The sequence below is a fragment of the Myotis brandtii genome, unplaced genomic scaffold (genome assembly GCF_000412655.1).
Source record: "Myotis brandtii unplaced genomic scaffold, ASM41265v1 scaffold1635, whole genome shotgun sequence".
Classification (NCBI taxonomy): domain Eukaryota; kingdom Metazoa; phylum Chordata; class Mammalia; order Chiroptera; family Vespertilionidae; genus Myotis; species Myotis brandtii.
The window spans coordinates 74,548-96,563 of record NW_005355981.1 but is presented as its reverse complement, the minus strand read 5'-3'; the positions used below and the strand labels follow the sequence as shown (position 1 = coordinate 96,563).

The window sequence follows — 22,016 nt, the reverse complement described above, 5'->3', positions numbered from 1 at the left end:
GTTTATGAGCATGTTTATGCTTAAGGAACGTAGCAATGCATGGGTAGCTGGGACTCAGGAATTATTCGTCATCAGTTTAAAAATCCTTGTGGATTGTTTGCATCTCTTTATCCTTTATTAAGTAGGTTCTTTCAAATCAGCTTTTTCCAGGTGGCAGAATGTAACTGCAGAGAGCTCCTATGCTGAGTCTAGCTCTTCATGTTTCAAGTGTTTAAAATCTCAGTCTCTAAGTTAATAACACCATTTGGACAACGTACTCTCTCTTCTGCCAATCACTGAGTGAGATGGAAGCAGCTCTGTTGTGGATAGAAAACAAATGAAAGGTGTATCGCCCCCCAAAGAAAGGCAGTACTAGGCCTCCTTTCTCTTAATCACATCCATCTCTGTAAAATGCGTTTGAGAAGAGAAAAAGAGAAGCTTTTATTTTTAAAAAAATCTACTCCATGCCAAGCACTCTATTTGGTACTTTATGTAAATAGAGTAATAGAATATATATATGATCTCTTATACAAAACTGTAACCAGTTATTGATGAAAGTGGCTACCTAATCAGTAAATTATGGCTCTTGAATATATTTGTTCAGTTCTGATAAAATCCCCAGGTGAATAAAGTATAGTCTCATATCCTTCCCTCCCTAGGCAAAACCTTCTCAAATTGTAAAATAAAGGGTTTAAGAGATTATTGATGGAAACAAAGATTGGTAAAGTCTACAAACAGGTAAATTTTCACCAACTGTCTATAATTATAGTCAATAATTTAAAAACTAATGTCTCGGATCTAAAATGTGAACAACAACAACAACAAAAACACAAAAAAAACTTCCAGAAATAGGCCATTTGAGTAGAGTTTGAGATTTTTAAATCATCCAATGAATCTAAGTAGTGTTATTTTCCACTTTATATGATTTTGGAACAGATAAGGCATAAACATCCCCCAAATCATTGTTTTAGTGCCTTGGAGTTGGGCTAGGCCTTGGCATACTCACGCACACACACACACAGTAGATGAATAAAAGGAACAGAGATTCTCTGTTAAAACCAATGAAATAGGTAAGAAAATAATAGATTTGGATAACAAATGCAGTTGACTTTCTGAGTGAATAAAAAAGGTGCTAAAAGAAGAAAAATGAAGAGATGAAGCAGAGGAAGTTATTAAATAGTATGAGAGTTTATCTGAGCAGAAGCAGACTTAAATCTTCAGATTAAAATGCATCGTTGAATTCCAGGCGACACAGATAAAAAGAGGATATGCACTATTTGGAAATAAAGACCACTAACTCAGAATTTTAAAAAAAATAAAATGTTACAGTTTATCAGAACTGCATTGCAGGAAGTTAGGAGGGAGTGTTCACAAGTCAGAGGTGATGACCATCACCTCCCACTTCCTTAGCACATCAAATTTACAGAGTACCTGAGTAAACGCAAGTTTTCCATTATGACCAGCACAGAAGGAAAGGCATTGGGACATCCTGGTAGCAAAAATAATTCTTTGTGATGCTTAGCAAGGAGGGGACAGTGGGCTTCATATTTATAAACAAGCACACTTCCAAAAGTTCATCGGAAAGAGAAACTGATGTACATGTAAAAGAAGTCATCTATGTGTCTAGGAAAATACTATAAATAAACTATTTGTCCAGAGGAATAAAATCCTATATAATAAAAGGATAATATGCAAATCTACTGAACGGCGGAACGACCAGTCGCTATGATGTGAGCTGCCCCCTGGTGGTCAGTGTGCTCCCACAGAGGGAGCGCCACTCGGCCACTCAGCCAGAAGCCCTGAACCGGGCTCACAGCTGGTGAGAGCAGTGGTGGTGGCGGGAGCCTCTCCCACCTCCGCAGCAGCGCTAAGGATGTCCCACTGCCGGCTTAGGCCTGCTCTCCATGGGGAGCAGGCCTAAGCCGGCAGTCAGACATGCCCCGAGGGCAACCAGACTGAGAAACGCCCCCCCCCCTCCCGAGTGCATGACTTTCGTGCACTGGACCTCTAGTGTTTAATAATTTGCTATTGTAATTTTTAATTTCTAGCATTCAGGAATTGAAGTTCTATCAATTACAGCAAGGCTGTTTTTCTTAGTGATGCTCAGGTACATCCTGGAAAGATGCCAGGATACCAGAAATAGAAAAAAAAATTATTAAAAGCTTTCAGAAAGAAGAAAAATTTATTTTATTTTTCTAGAAATGATTTTATATGACTAAATATAATGATGAGTTACCTTTCCTAAAACTCAGTTCTTTAAAACTTATCCTATAAGACATTAATTTAATATTTATAGTGAATACATAATAATGTAACAATTTATTTGGATTGATTATGGATTAAATATGATGAGTATGTGTGTGTGTGCATGTGTGTGTATGTGGTTGTTATTAAAATGAATTCCTATAACCAAAAGAAAGAAAGAAAGAAAGAAAGAAAGAAAGAAAGAAAGAAAGAAAGAAAGAAAGAAAGAAAGAAAGAAAGGAGAACCAAAGACTAATGCTATATTTTATAATAATATTTAATTCATTGAAATTTTATACAAAATAGACTTTGGTCAGACAGCATGTGAGTTCTTTTGGCAAATCATAAACATACAAAACAAATTAAGCATAAGAATATTGAAGCAAAGACATAACATTACTAACCTTACCATTTTTTAAATCAAGAAAGCACTACCAAAAATAATCATATTACTGCTCTATGTATTTCTAGTTTTTGAATCTGTACAGCGATCAATACATCATGTGTGTTTGCATGTATGTACATGTTTCTCCAGAGATTTGAGGGCGAAAGAGAGTAAGAGAGAACCAATTAGCTAGGTATGTAAATACCAAATCAAAGAGTAAAATAGATGGAGCTTCCTTACAGTCTTTTTTTTAAAGTATGTTTGAGAATTTATTAGTTTTTTATGAAGGCTAAATTTTATTTTATTTAAATAATTGTCTTTTATTCTGAATATGTCCACACCATTTTTGTGATGTCAGGCTTATCTTTTTACCTTAAGATGAAATAATGATAGTAGGTAGTTCTTTTTTGATATCCTTTTCCATTAGATAAAAGCACTTGCAATTAAAATTAGTCTCTCAATACATATTTCTTAAATAGATTCATGTATACATTATTGTTTCATTGGCTTTAGTTGTATAATCTTTGGGACTGAAGACATAGTAACTACATTTAAGAAAGTGATATGATTAGAAAATGTTGATTCTATGTAAATCTACTTCCATTGGGAATATATATGAATATGTATCAAATGTTCATCTTGTATCTACCCACTCGTTAAGAGTAGTCTTGACTATATATTAAGAGAGAGAGAGAGAGAGAGAGAATTGATTTCAGAGAGGAAGGGAGAGAGAAAGAGATAGAAACATCAATGATGAGAGAGAATCATTGACTGGCTGTCCCCTACTGGGGATTGAACCAGCAACCTGGGCATGTGCCCTGATCGGGAATCGAACCAGTGACCTCTTGGTTCCTAGGTTGATGCTCAACCACTGACCCACACTGGCCAGGCTTGACCATCTGCTTTATGAGCCATATGCCCTCAACTAAACAATCAGTGAATATCAAGAGAAAACACAACATTATGCTAAGACATTTTTACACTGGACATTTTCAGGTCAGGATCTTCCATTCTGGTCCATATTTTCGTTGGATGCTTTTTGTCTATTTAAACTTGATTCTAGATGAAGGGAAAGGAAGCTGAGGCAGAGAAATGAAACTTAGAGTTCAGGTTCCAAGTGGTTGTGGCCATGGTGTTCATGGAAATGATGGTCATGTTCTCTCCACCTAGGGACCTTGAAAGAAAACAAGGTTAGGACACTTTATAAGCTTCTTTCACTGGGCCTGTCAGAGATTACTACTGAAACAAGGTATTTTCTGTAATTATTTTCCATGCTTAGAAAGAATAGGTTATAAAAATTGTTGGGGAAAAAAGAAAAGAACAAAAATATTTACTACACCCACCCTGACTGCATTCCCTTTTCCCAAGTCTGTTCTCTTCAAAAATCTTGCTGAACACACCCAAACATCACTCACTCTTAAGCTTTGCAGAAATAATTTGGGAGAAAATTATTTACAGTGGAATAAAGAGGTAGAAACCGGAGGATAGAAAGAGGCTGATGTTCTGTTATTCACAGAACCTCTTATTGTGAATTCACTGAGATTCTCCAACCTTTTATGTTCCACCAACTTTTGCCTATGTTTTTGTATGTTATACAATTTCATGCCCAGGGTCCCTATTATTTTAATAAGTAGGTTTTTAAATAACTCTTAGAGGAATGAAAGGACACTTGCTTCAGTCTTTTCTTCATCTAATATCTGCTTTGTAAAATGCCATAACTTCTGATTTTATCTGTCTGCACACATTACCTTAATTTCTCTCTATCTAATGGGATTTCACTTAATTTCATCACACAAATGCACACACACACACACACACACACACACACACACACACATCTAGGCTTGAGGTGAGCAAAACTTGCTAGTGGAGTCATCATTTACATCCTTATTTAGAACAGTGCACAGTACCTCCCAAAAGACAGAATCATCATAGCAGTTCTGGTCAGATGGCTGTCCCCAGATAGGTAACTTTAGAATTAAACCTGTGAAGGTGGGGAGAAAATAAGTCATGTTATGACACTGACGCTGATGAGGAAAACTTACCTGCATAGTAATTAAGTAAATATTTAAATTAAAGTAATTACTGTTATAAAAGCATCCCCTTGCACTTACATGACTGTTGTCAGAAGTTTAGTACATTTTCAAATTTACCAATCGATATGTTTATGAATAATCTATCGTGCTGAGAGCATGAGCTACGGGGAAGGGTTTATTTTTATGCTGACCTGTGATCAGCCCTCCAACAAGGGCTGTTCCAATGGAAGAACCCAGAGCAGCTGCTTGCATGGCTGGTGTAGACCTAGGAAGCAAAATTAAATAAAATAAAAATAAATTTAAAAATCTTGCTTTCTGTTATTATGATTATTGATTTTATTTTATTTTTTCCATCCCCATTTATCCCCTCTACGACTTCTTCCACCTATACTAGTCCCTCTCCACCCTGCAGTCACCACACTGTTTTCCATGTCCATGAGTTCTTTCTTTCTCTCTCTCCCTCTCTCTCTCTCTGAAATACTTGATATCGGGTTTTGATACGTGATCTGATTCATTCAACAAATATTCATTGAGCTTCTCATGCCAGTTTCTCTTCTAGGCACTGAGGATAGAGTATACAACAAATATGAACTTCAATCTCTCCTCACCCCATCCCAATAGCAACAATTACAATGAAATTAAAAAGTCAGTAAGGTTAAAAAAGCTCATTTTAGCAAATATTGTAGAGGCAACTCATTAAAGACACTAACGTATATCTTTATATGTCATCTTAGAAGTAGTTACCTTAAAATGAAATGTGTAAAAAAATTCTTCAACTTTGGAAATTAAAGACTGTAATAGTAAGCTATTGGAATGCAGAAGGTGTTGTTACATGAATGACAAATGTACTAGGAATGTAGGAATCTCCTTAGCACATGCCTCTCTTAGCAGGCAATCACTAAACACTTTTTGAAAGACTGAAGGAATGATTGTATGAAAGCAAACAACTGGAAAATGAGAGTGTGTTGGTGTTTCATCTTCATCATTCAAGGGAAAGATGCACTAAATTCAGATTTTTATTTTATTTATTTATATATATATATATATATATATAGAGAGAGAGAGAGAGAGAGAGAGAGAGAGAATTGATTTCAGAGAGGAAGGGAGAGAGAAAGAGATAGAAACATCAATGATGAGAGAGAATCATTGACTGGCTGTCCCCTACTGGGGATTGAACCAGCAACCTGGGCATGTGCCCTGATCGGGAATCGAACCAGTGACCTCTTGGTTCCTAGGTTGATGCTCAACCACTGACCCACACTGGCCAGGCTTGACCATCTGCTTTATGAGCCATATGCCCTCAACTAAACAATCAGTGAATATCAAGAGAAAACACAACATTATGCTAAGACATTTTTACACTGGACATTTTCAGGTCAGGATCTTCCATTCTGGTCCATATTTTCGTTGGATGCTTTTTGTCTATTTAAACTTGATTCTAGATGAAGGGAAAGGAAGCTGAGGCAGAGAAATGAAACTTAGAGTTCAGGTTCCAAGTGGTTGTGGCCATGGTGTTCATGGAAATGATGGTCATGTTCTCTCCACCTAGGGACCTTGAAAGAAAACAAGGTTAGGACACTTTATAAGCTTCTTTCACTGGGCCTGTCAGAGATTACTACTGAAACAAGGTATTTTCTGTAATTATTTTCCATGCTTAGAAAGAATAGGTTATAAAAATTGTTGGGGAAAAAAGAAAAGAACAAAAATATTTACTACACCCACCCTGACTGCATTCCCTTTTCCCAAGTCTGTTCTCTTCAAAAATCTTGCTGAACACACCCAAACATCACTCACTCTTAAGCTTTGCAGAAATAATTTGGGAGAAAATTATTTACAGTGGAATAAAGAGGTAGAAACCGGAGGATAGAAAGAGGCTGATGTTCTGTTATTCACAGAACCTCTTATTGTGAATTCACTGAGATTCTCCAACCTTTTATGTTCCACCAACTTTTGCCTATGTTTTTGTATGTTATACAATTTCATGCCCAGGGTCCCTATTATTTTAATAAGTAGGTTTTTAAATAACTCTTAGAGGAATGAAAGGACACTTGCTTCAGTCTTTTCTTCATCTAATATCTGCTTTGTAAAATGCCATAACTTCTGATTTTATCTGTCTGCACACATTACCTTAATTTCTCTCTATCTAATGGGATTTCACTTAATTTCATCACACAAATGCACACACACACACACACACACACACACACACACACATCTAGGCTTGAGGTGAGCAAAACTTGCTAGTGGAGTCATCATTTACATCCTTATTTAGAACAGTGCACAGTACCTCCCAAAAGACAGAATCATCATAGCAGTTCTGGTCAGATGGCTGTCCCCAGATAGGTAACTTTAGAATTAAACCTGTGAAGGTGGGGAGAAAATAAGTCATGTTATGACACTGACGCTGATGAGGAAAACTTACCTGCATAGTAATTAAGTAAATATTTAAATTAAAGTAATTACTGTTATAAAAGCATCCCCTTGCACTTACATGACTGTTGTCAGAAGTTTAGTACATTTTCAAATTTACCAATCGATATGTTTATGAATAATCTATCGTGCTGAGAGCATGAGCTACGGGGAAGGGTTTATTTTTATGCTGACCTGTGATCAGCCCTCCAACAAGGGCTGTTCCAATGGAAGAACCCAGAGCAGCTGCTTGCATGGCTGGTGTAGACCTAGGAAGCAAAATTAAATAAAATAAAAATAAATTTAAAAATCTTGCTTTCTGTTATTATGATTATTGATTTTATTTTAGTTTTTCCATCCCCATTTATCCCCTCTACGACTTCTTCCACCTATACTAGTCCCTCTCCACCCTGCAGTCACCACACTGTTTTCCATGTCCATGAGTTCTTTCTTTCTCTCTCTCCCTCTCTCTCTCTCTGAAATACTTGGTATCGGGTTATGATACATGATCTGATTCATTCAACAAGTATTCATTGAGCTTCTCATGCCAGTTTCTCTTCTAGGCACTGAGGATAGAGTATACAACAAATATGAACTTCAATCTCTCCTCACCCCATCCCAATAGCAACAATTACAATGAAATTAAAAAGTCAGTAAGGTCAAAAAAGCTCATTTTAGCAAATATTGTAGAGGCAACTCATTAAAGACACTAACGTATATCTTTATATGTCATCTTAGAAGTAGTTACCTTAAAATGAAATGTGTAAAAAAAATACTTCAACTTTGGAAATTAAAGACTGTAATAGTAAGCTATTGGAATGCAGAAGGTGTTGTTACATGAATGACAAATGTACTAGGAATGTAGGAATCTCCTTAGCACATGCCTCTCTTAGCAGGCAATCACTAAACACTTTTTGAAAGACTGAAGGAGTGATTGTATGAAAGCAAACAACTGGAAAATGAGAGTGTGTTGGTGTTCCATCTTCATCATTCAAGGGAAAGATGCACTAAATTCAGATTTTTATTTATTTATTTATTTAAAGGGTTTAAATATTTCTACTATATAAAAAATTATAGAAATAATACATAATCATTGTAAAAATACTTTTAAAAACATGAATTAAAAAATAAGGGAAACTAATTTCCCTCAAATTTTACCAGTATAAAATATAAAACATATAGTTTTATAAAATGCAATCTTATTATTATAATACTATATTATAATACTAATGTTCCCACTTCATATTATAATACTAATGTTCCCATTAGATCTCAATGTCTTTTTATGTCAGTAAATGTCATCTGGATCATAATTTTAGTTGCTACAGAGTATTACACTGTACAAATGTACTATAATTATCCAACTATAGGTAGGATATTTGGATTGCTTTCAGTGTTTTATATATTTTTTAAATGCTGTGAGAATATATCCTCTTATGAACATTGTGAACTTGCCCAATAATTTCTCTAAAATGAAACTTATCTAGAAATGAGATTATTGGTAAAAGGTAATAAACTACACATGGGCTAATTCAAAATTGTACAATTTATGTCCCCATTTCTCTACTTTAACTACCATTCTGTATTGTCATTTGTTTAATCTTGTCAATTTAATAACTGAAGAATTGGTAACATTTCCATCTGAATTTCTTTGATTACTAATGAGATTTAACATTTAATATATACTTATTTGTTTGACTTTCTTTTATTGTAAGTTTACTGTAATTTTACCAGAATTTGCCAAGATCTTTTACAAGGTATTAAAAGATATATTTGATGAAAAGTGTCCCATGATAAAAATAAGCTTGAAAAACACTTGTTTAAAAAGAAGTTAACAGTATTATTAACTTCTCATTGTCCTATGCTTACCAAGAAACCTGATTTGCATTTTAGTATTCTGAAGAGACACAATGTGGGTTAATAATCTTGGCTCTTGGACTAAATATTTGAACTGGTGCACGGGGCGTGTGAGTTTTACCTACCTGAATGGGCCTTCCATAATTTCCCTCCCTACCACAACTCCTCCTAAGTAAATTGAGAAGTTGTTGCTAAACCTAGACCCAAGGACTAGACTCTCAACCTTGAAACCTACCCCAAATCTGGCCACCCAGTCAGACCCAGCTCACGAGCCAGATAGACTGTTTTACTGCATCTGTGGGACTGGTCTAGGAATGATGCTCAATAATTCCTCTGTTCTTAATCATGAGGCACCTCTTTAGAGTGTTTGCAGTGTTTATACACTCTAACCCTAGGAGTTGGACTCATTGATACATGCTTTTATCATGCTTGATTTAAAGCATTAAAACACTTTAGTTTTGGTCTTATCAGCCTGTTAGGTGCTGGAGAGAACTGAAATAATATGTACATGATGTCTTCCAAATTTGTAAAAGGGGTAAAAAAATAAAACATACAGAAAACTCAGTCAAATATACAAATGGAAGAATGAAACATTTTATCTGGTAGGAAATGTGAATAAGCAAGTTTTTTAAATATTTATTATTATTGGTCTCAACAGGGTTAAATTTTAATCTGCTAAAATTGAAGAGGTTTTTCTTTTCAAATTATGCAACTCTAGCTAGTAGTAATGTTGAGGCATTTTCTTTATTTTTATTTTTTTTAATTTATCTTTATTGTTGGAAGTATTAAAGATGTCCCCCTTTTACTCCCCATTGACTCCCTCCATCCCACTTCCCCCTACACCCCTCAAAACTTCACTTCACTGTTGTCTGTCGAGACATTTTTAAACACACATTCGCCTTTTCTTCATGGTTTGAGTGGTCTTTAAAAATTGAGCATTTCGTTTTCTCCTTACTTGCTCTCTGAGTGATCTGCACTCTATGATCTTCCTGGCTGTTTGGCATGGATGATACTCATATCAAATTGCTTCAATATGGTTTCCTAAAAGTGACATCTGATGGCTTATGATATCATTTCCATGCTCCTGGATTTCATTGATAGCCATTCTTCTGCCATTTAAATAAACACCTAGGCCTCCTTTGGGAAGAATCTACGTCTGCATGGGTTTTAGAGAACAAATGGTACAATTCTCTCATTTTACAGATGAGGATACAGAGCCAGAAGAGGATACAGGTTGGGTAACTTGTCAGAGGCCACATAACTAGTTAGTAGACAAGTTGGAGCCTCACTCCAGTGTTCCTGCTTCTCCAGATCCAACTGCTTTCCATGTTATGCTGACTCATTCTTATTTGTGTGAGTTGCATGGAAACAACTGCTGAGCTCATCACGTATGCTCTATATGCCCCATTTTGCTGGGATCAAGTAAAAGAGTAAGCCTATTGTAATCTGATGGTGATGATCAAATTGCCCTATCTACTAGAAGACAGTGTCTATGGTATATAAATTTAAATTAGCACTGTTAATTTACACACAAAAATACACACCATAAAACAAAACATTAATAATATTAACACATCTTCCAATGAATTCTATTCTCTTCAGTAAGGACAATACTTATAGCTTTGGCCTGGACTGCTAAAGAACAGGCTCTCTCATCACTGGATTTCACAGAGTGAGAGGAAACATTATTGGGTGGTGGGAGGGGAGGCAGGAAAATCCATTGTTTCACTCACGTGTCAGATGCTCCCAAGACCACTGCCACAATGCCTGCGAGGCCTCCTACCACACCAGGTAAGCCATGCAGGTTATGGACCCCACATGTATCGTGGATCCTCAGTTTAGTAGCAAAAACTGGCTGAAATGGTAAAAAAGAGTAAAGCTTATTTCATTAGATATATAGGACTCTATAATTGAAATAAAAGATCATGCAGGAAACATTTTATCTACAGTCCATTTCTCCATCCATATCTAAAACCCACTTACAGCCCACTTCTCCATCCAGATCTAAAATCTACATAAGCCAAAGAATCTGTAAACATTGGTGGCAAAACTGTTCCTTTTAGTGTTTGGTGGATGGATTTGAAGGCAAGTGATTTGAACTCCTACTCCTTCTTACTTACTGATCTTATCCTAAATCCCCTTTTAAAAAGCACAGAGTTCTTAATTATACAAAACAAACATCATCAACCAAAATAGAACGAGAGTCATAGAAGCATTGAACAGACTGTCCAGCCTATGAAGGAAGGCGGGTGGTGAGGGGGTTAGAGATCAACAAAAGGACTTGTATGCATGCATATTAGCATATCCAATGGAACATGCTGGGGGGGGGGGGTGACTTATGTAATACTTTAAACAATAAAGAATTTAAATTAAAAAAAACAAAACTTTAATGGTACTTTGGAAAGGAACACAGTACTTGACATTCAATCCTCCCAAGAGATAAATAACCAATATTGGATTCTTTCCAGATACCCAAAAGAAGTCAGGACAGAGTGTAAACACTGGACACTAAGGTGTGAATGGGACCTCTGACAGGAAGGCAAATGACTCGCAACAAGGAGAGGTGCTTATGAAAGCAATTGTCATAGCTTTTCCCTGCTGGGGGGATGTGAGAAGATGATGGTGCAGAATCAATGTTTCACTCAGCATCTGTCATACTTACAGTCAGAAACTTAAATCCAAGTACGGAGACCATTCCTGCGATGCTCCCAATGATCATAGAAACGTATGGGTGGATCGCCATGTCCGCACAAGTGCCCACAGCAACGCCTCCAGCCAGGGTTGCATTCTGAATGTGTACCTGTAGGGAGCCCAGAAACATGGGTGAAGTGAGCTGAACAGGCAACGTTCAGGACTGAATGAATGGAGGACTCAGGGACCCCAGGGCACAATATTCAGTTGAAAAGACTAAGAATTTTTTTAAAATGAGTTTTATATATATATAATTACAGAAAGTCTTTCTTCCAAGCAGTTCACATGGTATCTTTCTTGCCAGGGTTTCTTGGTAGTGTATGAGTGATCAGAGACCAGTGTGGGGAGGGATGTGGGGAAATAAAAGAACGTGTAGTGGAAGGGTGAGGAGTGAGCAAAGCAATCATTCTATCCAGGTTTTGCCTGTTGGTGCTGTTTGGGAACACATTCGTGGTTGTCATGAGCCAACAGAAGCCTGTGGCTGTTGTGTGCTTTCTGAGTCTCTGTTATTCCAGTATTCAAAGAGGGAATATAGAGACATTTAAAGGCACGCATTCCACATGACAGACAACAGCTTTCCAAGTGTCATTGTACAGAGGACATTTGAGGATGGAGGAGAGTTGCCCATTTCTGTTTACCAGAATTCCTCAGGAAAATCTTATTCTTGCTGCCTGGACAAGGAGGAAGGTCCGCAGTACTTTTGAAAGAGAACCAGCCCAGCCAATGTGGGTTAGTCTTTGAGCATTGACCCAGGAACCAGGAGGTCACGTTCCATTCCGGGTCAGGGCACATGCCCAGTTTGTGGGCCTGATCCCCAGTAGGGGGCATGCAGGAGGCAGCCGATTGATGATTCTCTCTCTGATGTTTCTATCTCTCCCTCTCCTTTCCTCTCTGAAAACAATAAAAACACATTTTAAAAAAGAGAACCACTTGCACATAATTTCCCCCCCAATTTTCCTTCATGAAGCAATTTGTAGAGCATTGCTTGATAAAGGGACAATATTCTTTCCCTCCCTCCAGTTGGAAAAGAAAAGTGGCTGCTCTGAGGACCACTCCTTCACTGCCATTTCTCTAGCTCACAGGCAACAAAGTCAAAGGACCAACTTGGGGCATTAAAAAACAAGTTTTATTTATTTACTTTTAAAAATGTTTTTATTGATTTTTAGAGAGAGAGGAAACAGGAGGAAGAGAGAAATAGAAATATCAATATGAGAGTGGAACATCGATTGGCTGCCTCCTCCATGCCCCCTACCAAAGATTTAGCCTGCAACCCAGGCATGTGCCCTGACCAGGAATCGAACTAGCAACCTTTTGGTGCATGGATGGTGCCCAACAAACTGAGCCACATGGGCCAGGGCAAAAATGCTTTATTTTGAAATAATTTTAGACTATTTAAAAGTTGCAAAAATACTGCAGAGAGTTTCCATATATCCCTCACCCAGTTTCTCAAGATGTTAACATCATACATAATCATAGCACTAGAAAATTAGCATTGCTATGATATTCTTAAAGACCTTATTTGAACTCCAGTAGTTTTCCCACTTAATGTCCTTTTTCTTTTTCAGAATTTTATTCAGGATCCCACATTGCATTTAATTGTTATTTCTTTGAGAGGAATATTTGCAGTTAGGAAAATAGAATCAACTTTCCTTCTCCACTCTCTTTTTGCTTCTCTTGACATGTCCTGTTTTAGATTTTCTAAGAACTTGGAGATGGCTTTATTAACAGTTAGCTTTATTTGTAGAGAAAAACCCTCAAATCTTTTATTTTTGCATGATTATATTCGCTCCTAGACTGTAAGTTTCTTGATAACACTTTAATTTTCCAAAGTACCAATTTGATGAAGAAAAGAATGAACACTGTTCTCTTCAAAATGTTCTTCAAGGTCTGCAGTGTTGAGATCTGTTCTGGCAGCTTAGCAGAGACGCAGAAATGACCAACCATTCGTGTCACTTAGTGAAACTTCCATAGGGGTAAAGGAGAGCCTTTGCCACTCCAACATATGCTTTTCCTTGGGATGTTGTGTATTTTAAGTTGGCTCATTTTAAGAAATAAAAGTCTCAAGAAGAACCTTGAATCTTCTCAATAGCTACCGAAAGAATTAGATAGAGAATCTGGTCCAGGAAGGAAACTATGATCATTGATAACTACTGTATACTTGCTAGGAGAAGCCTAGCAAGGCCCTTTTGCTCAGTCTTCTCTGTGTCCTATTCTTAAAGATGATCCAATAAACATTTGTTTAGCAAACATTTGCTTCTCCATCTCCATGTGAATTGCTTTCTTCCCCTTTGAAGTCCAAACCACCAGGCACTTTCCCCCTTAGTTCAAAATGACACATAAGCCTCAGCTGTCCCATTTGTCCTCAGATCACATAGTCCTGTGGATCCCCATATGTACACACATAATCAAGTCTAGTTATTTTCTTCTATTAACCTATCTCTTATCAATTTAATTCTTAGGCCATGCAGAAGAGCTCAGAGGGAAAAGAAGAAAACATTTTCCCTCCCCACAGGGGTTCATATGACACTCACCATATCGAGTTTGCCTCGGTGCTCAACGAGGCTGGAGAATGCATAGGCTGTGAGCACGCAGGCAGCAAGAGAGAAGTACGTGTTTACCACGGCCCTGTATTCTTTGTCTCCAGCTTCAGCGATAGCCGAATTAAAGCTGGGCCAAAATATCCATAAGAAAAGAGTCCCTGAAGTAAACCACAAAAAGAGATATTAGTTCTTAATATGAGAGACAATCCAGGGGAGGCGATTTGCTTTGGAGACAGATAATGTCTCTACTTTTAGGCTTAGTTGTCTAAGAGTTAGGAGGAGAGGCAGCGTAAACAAAAGTAGTATTCAGAGGTCGTTCCTCCTTGAAGATCTTCACAGCTGTGTTGGAGTTAACCTTCCCTCATGCCTGACCAAATAGACAAGAACCGAGCAAGTTCATCGCTACTCACCAATCATTGCAAACAAGTCCGAGTGGTACACAGACTCCTCATTGTCATGTCCCCGTCTCAGGCCTGGTCGATATAAGACACCTGCTACAGCCAAGCCAAAGTAGGCCCCAAAGGCATGAATCGTCATCGATGCTCCAATATCAGTGGCCTGAAGGGGCAAAACATTCATGCAAAAGGTGAATCTGAATCTCACTACAGGAGGAAAGTCAATGAAAGGACTGCTTTATGGGTTTAGCAATAAAAAAAAGTAGATCAAGAGAGAAAGAATTTGTCAGAGAAAAGGGGAGAAAGCAAGATAGTTAAATAGAAAAACTATACAGGCTTTGGAGCCACATAGAACTGAATTTTAATCCTAGGTCAGGTACTTCCTTGTGATGTGGCTTTAGACAAATTACTATACTTCTCTGAATCTCAGGTTCTGTTAAATGGGCAAATATTACCCAGCTAGCATAAATGAGACCACGTTTGTAAAATACTATGGTCCTTAGTGGGCACTCAATACATTTTAGGTTATGTTTCCAGGTTAGGGTAAGTCTCCGTGAAATATTATGCTTGCCTGTGATACAAAACAAAGATAATGTTTGCATTTACTTGACATTACAGATAAAACTCACTTAATTGCAATTTAAAGATGTGAAGCTTCATAAAGCCTAGGTTGCCCTACCAGTGTTGCTCAGTGGTTAAGCACTGATCCATGAACCAGGAGGTCTGGGTTGAATTCCCAGTCAGGGCACATCCATGGGTTGTGGGCTTGATCCCCAGTGGGGGGTGTGCAGGGGGCATGCAGAAGGCAGCCGATTAATTATTCTCTCTCATGATTGATGTTTCTCTCTCTCCTTTTCCCTTTGTCTCTCTGAAATCAATAAAAATACATTTAAAAAAAAAAAAGCCTGGGTCTTTCTCATATTTTTTTCACTCTGCTATATGATGACATGAAAACCAGCCAGCCAGAGGTCCAAGATTCATTTGAATATATGTTAGGTCCCTTTTAGCATACTGTGTGGAATTGATCCAATGTTCTGCATTTCCTGCCCCTAGAGGGAAAGTTCAGAGTACCAAACCCGAGGCATTGTTCTGTCCTTATGAAGACAGGAATATGATACCATATTAATTTACTTAAGATTTTCCTACTCAATAAACTCCTATGTGCCATTCAGGTTCAGCTTAACTGTCATTTCCTCAGAAAGCCTTCCCTTGTCTCCCTAGTCTAAATTAGGTCTTTCAGTTACATTCTCTCATGACCCCCTCTACTTATTTTTTCATCCTATGTATTATAATTTATAGTAATATTTGTGTGTGTGTTTGCATGCACACATGCACACATATGCACATGCCTGTGAGTGGGTCAGGGAATATATGATTGTTTGTTTGATGTCTGTCTCCCCAATTATATTGTAAATTCTGTAATGACAGGGACCTTAACTATTTTGCTTGTCATGGAAGCACCAACACATGACACCTAGAAAGTTGTCAAAATAATTGCTGTTGAATTAAATGTTCAATAGAAGCATACACAGCCTGTTGAAGAGTGCCCAGAAATATCCTATTTATAATTCTTGGGCTACTCAATGATACTTTTATGGAGAAGAAGAAATTTGACCTAGGCCTTAACAAAAGACTTAAGAAAGACTATTCACCTAGTAGTTGAGAAAGAAATAGGAATTGATAGTTGGTAGGAAATATAATGCAATAAGAAGAGTTTGGGAGTTAGAAAAATCTGGGTTTGAATTTAGACTCCAGCAAGTCATTTAGTATCTGTGCTCATGATTGCTTGTTTTTCTTCTTGTGTAAATATTAACAAAAATAACACCTATCTTATAGCATTGTGATGACAAAACGAGAAATGTCCACAAAACTCCTGGTTCATAGTAGGCACTCAAATAAATGAGGACTGTTTTTACTATTTTCTGTGATATAACTCTCGCCAGGGTCTGTCCCTGCATAGAGTGGGCATCCATTATGTGTTGTGACCACAAACCATGTCTGAAGTTAGGTAAGTATAAATCCGCTAACACGCACCTTAAATATCTCAGCAACCAGATGTTCATTACCAGCAAAGACAGCTATTTCTATGATTGTCATGATCAGCATTTGGAGTGGACTTATTTTCCCCAGGACAGCTCCAAAAGAAATCAGAACTGTGGCTGTACTGAAATCTGCATTTATCATGCTAAGGGAAAGAGAAAGAATACATGAAAGAATAATGCAAAACCCAAATAAAACTGTGAGTTGTAATAAACTATAGCTGATGCCTTACCCAGAGCGCAAGGCCCTTCTCCATGCCAGTCCTTATCAGTCACTTGTCCCAGGCCTGCTGTTGGCCCCTCCCACTTCCTAACCCCTCCTCTCTTCCATTCACTGTACACTCCTTAGTCACTCTAACATTTCCTTTATTTTAACCTACCTGATTGGCTGCCCGGCTAGCTCAGTCGGTAGAGCATGAGACTCTTAACCTACCTGATCTTTATCTCCTTTAGGGTTTTACTTTATTTTTGTTGATCTGATAAATGACCTATTTTCTAGAGTATTTGCATTTCAAAAATAAACTTAGAAAAATGACTCATGGTAGATTTGTGTTCCCTGTAGCTGACATGAAAAGAATCATAATTTTATGCCCTTAAAGTCAGACCAGAGAAGTCATAGACATTCATGTATGATCCAGCTCAGTAGAGCAAGACATAGATTTGCCTCCTTGGATCCCAACCATCTTCTGTTGCGTAAGGCAGACAATTTGCCTGCTAGCTCAGAGACTGGCTGTCAAGAGACTAAGCCGAGAAACAATTGCTCTGAAAACACAATGTTTGAAAAGTAAAAAATGCTTACTTTTTTATTCCAATGTGGATTTTCTGCCCATGGCTGTGCAGGATCCCCTGCACCAGAGTGCCCCATTGGAGGCCCAGAGCAGCAATCAGCAGGTTGATGCCCACACTGCTGAAGCCATATTTCTTCAGGAAAGTCATGAGGAAGCCAAACCCAACAAATATCATAACATGCACATCTTGGAACACTGCAAAAAGCAAAGGGAGGAAATCTGCATTAGGGGAGCACAAAGGAAGTGTTATATCATAGAATATCCCATTTATTTAATGCGACAGGCTTTGTGCAAGACACTGTAAAGGGAGAACATTAACTGGGCAGCTAAAGGCCGGTTCCAATGGCAACCATGAGACCCTGGGCAAGTTATTCAGTGTTTGAGCCTTTTCTTGGAACATTGTGTAGTATCATAGTGTGTTCTTCATCCTCTGCATAAAGAGTTTCCCTTTACCTGTCCCCTGAAGAAATCTTTACAAAGCACAGTGCAAGCATCACCCCCCTCTTGTAGGTTTTCCCATAACTACAAGGGAAAATTAATATTTTCTAGTGTCTTTCACACAGCTTTCTGTATATACTTCAGCTTTAGCACCAGTCGCATTGTATTGGCATTTATTTAGCACGTGTCACACTGTAATAGGTGGTCAATGAGGTGTCCTTCTGCACTATATAGCGAGTTTCCTTATTGAAGAGATTAGGACATATTCACCCATTACTCCCCAGAGTTTGGTATAAAAGCCTGCATATAATAAAAAAGGCAATAATGGTTAAATGAATGAACTAGTCTCCATTTATCAAATGTGTATAAATAATAGTATCAGCCCTGGAAATCTTACCAAATCACTATTTGAGCCAAATGAGATGATATGTTTGTTAGCAATTTCTAAACTGATGTAAGGAAGGCTGTATCTTTTGGGGAAGCAAATACTGGACTTGGTATCTGAAGATGTAGGCTCCGGTTCCCAAATTCTATCACATGATTGTGTGACCTTGGGCAAGTCATTTATTGTCTATGAGCGTCAGTGTTCTCATCTGCAATACTGAAAAGATCCTGTTTCACAGAGTGACTCTGAGTGGGATAACCCTCTGTGGGAGGGAGCATCAGTAATGCACTATATAAATGAAACACATGACTAAATGGAGATTGTCAAAACACAGGTCTTTTCCTCCAAAAATTTACAGCTTAGTTGGTGAGACATATATTTGGTAGAACCATATGATATTGTCATTTTTACATTCAACTTACCAATGAAAGTTCGACTATTGGCAATTTCTTATGGTTCAACTCAATAGATACACAAAGCAAATTAAGACCAAACTGGGAACAAATATAAAACCAGAGCTAAATTAAACATGTAAGTGTTGAATTAATATTAACCACTGTGGCCTGATGTTTAAGTGCAAATAGGCATGAGGGAGGACATGCCTAGAAGTTATATCTCAAAGGAACCTGACGTTAGGATCCAATTAATTTACCCAAAGGGTGGACACAGGATTTCAATTCAGGCCTGATGACACCTACTACTCCATGCATGGAGCACTGTGGGGTGTAAGGATAGCCAAGGCAGAGTCTTGGCCTCGCCGGCACTCAGAGACCTGCTACTACCTCTTGCCTCTCTCTACCTCTGTTCTCCCATCAGGCTTAGCCCACGGTGAGCTTAGGGTGGGAGACGATGACCCTGGGGTCTGTCTCTTGCAGGAGAGGCTCTGATGCACTGGGTAGATCCCCCACTAAGAGCTGAAAGATTTATTCCTTCCTTTTCCCTCGCCATAGGAAGTGCTGCTAGATGATAGCCCTAAGCTCTCAATTCTCTTGTCAATGTCACAGTCCTTCCCTAGGGTAGCCTGTGCCCAATGACTAATTCACATGAGCATCGCCTGCCTCAGGAAAGGACCACCTGTACACCTCCTGTTAGCTCATCCTAGTCTCAGAGTTTCCTGTGGGGTCAGCTGAAGCCGCACCTCTCTGCCCAAACCCTTCTGCTACAGGTGTGGATCCTTGAGACATTCCCTAAGAAACCTCTTTCAGGCTAACGTCTGTCTTTGAATTTGTTTCTTGAGGAACCCAATCTGCAGCATCTTCCCTATGGGCTTCACTCCCCACCCCCAATCCCACAGAACTTTCCTGACTTTCTCCCCCACACAACTTGTATACCACATTTATTTGAAACGTTGCCAATTAAATCCGACAAATTAATCTGTGGCATTGATCACACCCAGATGTGGATGAAGAGCCTGGCTTTCCTAAGGTTCCCAACATTTAAAAAGGGCCCCTGGAGGCCTGGGAATTTCTGTGGCATTGATCACACCCAGATGTGGATGAAGAGCCCGGCTTTCCAAAGGTCCCCAACATTTAAAAAGGGCCCCTTTTTAAATATCAAGTACAGTGGGGCCTTGACTTACGAGTTTAATTCGTTCCGAGACCGAGCTCCTTAAGGAGCTCATTAACTCAAATTACTCTATCAACTCAATGCAAAAAATCAGCTGAGAGACAGCTGGTATCTCAAAAAACTCGTTAGTCAGGACACTCGTAAGTCAAGGCCCCACTGTATTACTCTATTGCAAATAACAGAATAGACATCATAGATTAAGTCACTAGGGTCCTTTGCTGGTCTCGCAGCTAGTCTGTTTAGTATGAGTGCAGCAATGTTCACATAAAGAGACTGAGAAACCAGGCCAGTCTTTCATGATCCAGGCACACTTTAGTGTCAGTCATGCTTTTGACCCCATGCACACATTGAGACTTTGGCCATTTCATTGTTCCTTGGAGAACCTCCCTGGAGAGACAGGATGAGGAGGGTGAGAAAGGAAACAATCGATCTCTGGGAATCATCCCTGGTCAGCAGCTTTGAGGAAAGACACAGAGGAGAACGCTGCAGTTTTTACCTGCTGCTGGACATCTGTCACCTAACATCAACTTGTTTGATTTTTGAAGTATGGGTGACCATATACACTCCTCTTTCTTTACAAGTTGTTTTTCCACCATTTATTTTGTTTATGTAGACATTTAATATAGATCATCAGCTAAGTTGGAGAACAAACTAAGTCAATATACTCTAGTACATAGCTTATTCTCTGGCTTTACTACGTCTTTCGTGGACAATTACCTTTGGGGACCCTGGACCTGCTGGGGTTGGACCCCAGCAGAAGTCCAAAGTCTCTTTCAGCTCCACAATTTGTTTACAGCTACAGAGACAGAACAAAAATAAGGACCCAGTTCTATTGACTCCACTGTTGTTTTTTAATTATACAAAGTTATTTTCCTGAACATCCTTTGCTTTTTTATAAATTAGAGTACTCTTGTTCTTCCTGTGATCTACCGATTTTCTTTTATTTTTTAAATATTTTTATTGACTTCTGGAGAGTCAGGAAGGGAGAGGGACAGAGAGAGATAAACATCTATGTGAGAGCGGAACATGGATCGGCTGCCTCCTGCATGCTCCCCTCCAGGGGATCAAACCTGCAACTGGAGCATGCGTCCTGACTAGGAATCAGACCTGCAATCTTTTGGTGCACAGGACGATGCTCAGCCAACTGAGCCACACAGGCCAGGGCATGATTTTAAAGCAGTCAGTAACCAACTATTGAAAAAAAAAATTGTTTTATATGATTTTGTAATGGCGCACATTGGTAGCAATAATTTTTCAGATTCTGTCCCCATCCCCCTTTGATGGAAAACCAGACCTTTTCTATGGAGGGAGGAATTTCTCATATTAACTGTGCTCCGATATTTTTTCCCCTCTAATCTAATTCTTGTTACTGCTTTCTTCTACAAGGGGGTTTAAGACCTCATCTATTTTGTTGCTAAAGAGAGCTAACAAAGTTTTGAAAGCTCTCGACAGATAATGATTCTGTATAAAACATATGGATTAAAAGGTTTATAAATAATTATGATAATCTACCAGAGGCCCGGTGCACGAAATTCGTGTACTGGGGGTGGCGGGGAGTGTCCATCAGCCCAGCCTTCACCCTTTCCAATCTGGGACCCCTCGGGGGATGTCTGACTGATGTAAACTGGCAGTCAGACATCCCTCTCACAATCCGGGACTGCTGGCTCCCAACTGCTTGCCTAGGAAGGGAGAGGGACAGAGAGAGATAAACATCTATGTGAGAGTGGAACATGGATCGGCTGCCTCCTGCATGCTCCCCTCCAGGGGATCAAACCTGCAACTGGAGCATGCGTCCTGACTAGGAATCAGACCTGCAATCTTTTGGTGCACAGGACGATGCTCAGCCAACTGAGCCACACAGGCCAGGGCATGATTTTAAAGCAGTCAGTAACCAACTATTGAAAAAAAAAATTGTTTTATATGATTTTGTAATGGCGCACATTGGTAGCAATAATTTTTCAGATTCTGTCCCCATCCCCCTTTGATGGAAAACCAGACCTTTTCTATGGAGGGAGGAATTTCTCATATTAACTGTGCTCCGATATTTTTTCCCCTCTAATCTAATTCTTGTTACTGCTTTCTTCTACAAGGGGGTTTAAGACCTCATCTATTTTGTTGCTAAAGAGAGCTAACAAAGTTGTGAAAGCTCTTGACAGATAATGATTCTGTATAAAATATATGGATTAAAAGGTTTATAAATAATTATGATAATGTACCAGAGGCCCGGTGCATGAAATTCGTGCATGGGGGGGGGGGGGGGGCCC

At 38.7% G+C, this 22,016-nt stretch overlaps 1 protein-coding gene and 1 long non-coding RNA gene across 2 annotated transcripts in view; both read right to left on the bottom strand.

The window, feature by feature from the left end:
• Nucleotides 1–3,580: 3,580 nt before the first annotated feature.
• On the bottom strand, nt 3,581–4,916 carry LOC106725429. Its single transcript, XR_001361310.1, has 3 exons — nt 4,836–4,916; nt 4,519–4,592; nt 3,581–3,782 (listed from the first exon to the last, which is right to left on the bottom strand). It is a non-coding gene; the product is annotated as an uncharacterized LOC106725429 (long non-coding RNA).
• Nucleotides 4,917–5,995: 1,079 nt separating this feature from the next.
• Nucleotides 5,996–22,016, bottom strand: part of RHAG (Rh-associated glycoprotein) — a 27,371-nt gene continuing 11,350 nt past the window's right edge. Inside the window, exons 2-10 of the mRNA XM_005862323.2 lie at nt 17,375–17,558; nt 16,571–16,721; nt 14,552–14,699; nt 14,133–14,299; nt 11,573–11,710; nt 10,644–10,765; nt 7,249–7,322; nt 6,932–7,005; nt 5,996–6,197 (exon numbers count right to left, since the gene is read on the bottom strand). Of these exons, the coding sequence (XP_005862385.1) occupies nt 6,123–6,197; nt 6,932–7,005; nt 7,249–7,322; nt 10,644–10,765; nt 11,573–11,710; nt 14,133–14,299; nt 14,552–14,699; nt 16,571–16,721; nt 17,375–17,558 (1,133 nt within the window). The 3' untranslated portion in view covers nt 5,996–6,122. The remainder of the gene's footprint in view (nt 6,198–6,931; nt 7,006–7,248; nt 7,323–10,643; nt 10,766–11,572; nt 11,711–14,132; nt 14,300–14,551; nt 14,700–16,570; nt 16,722–17,374; nt 17,559–22,016) is intronic.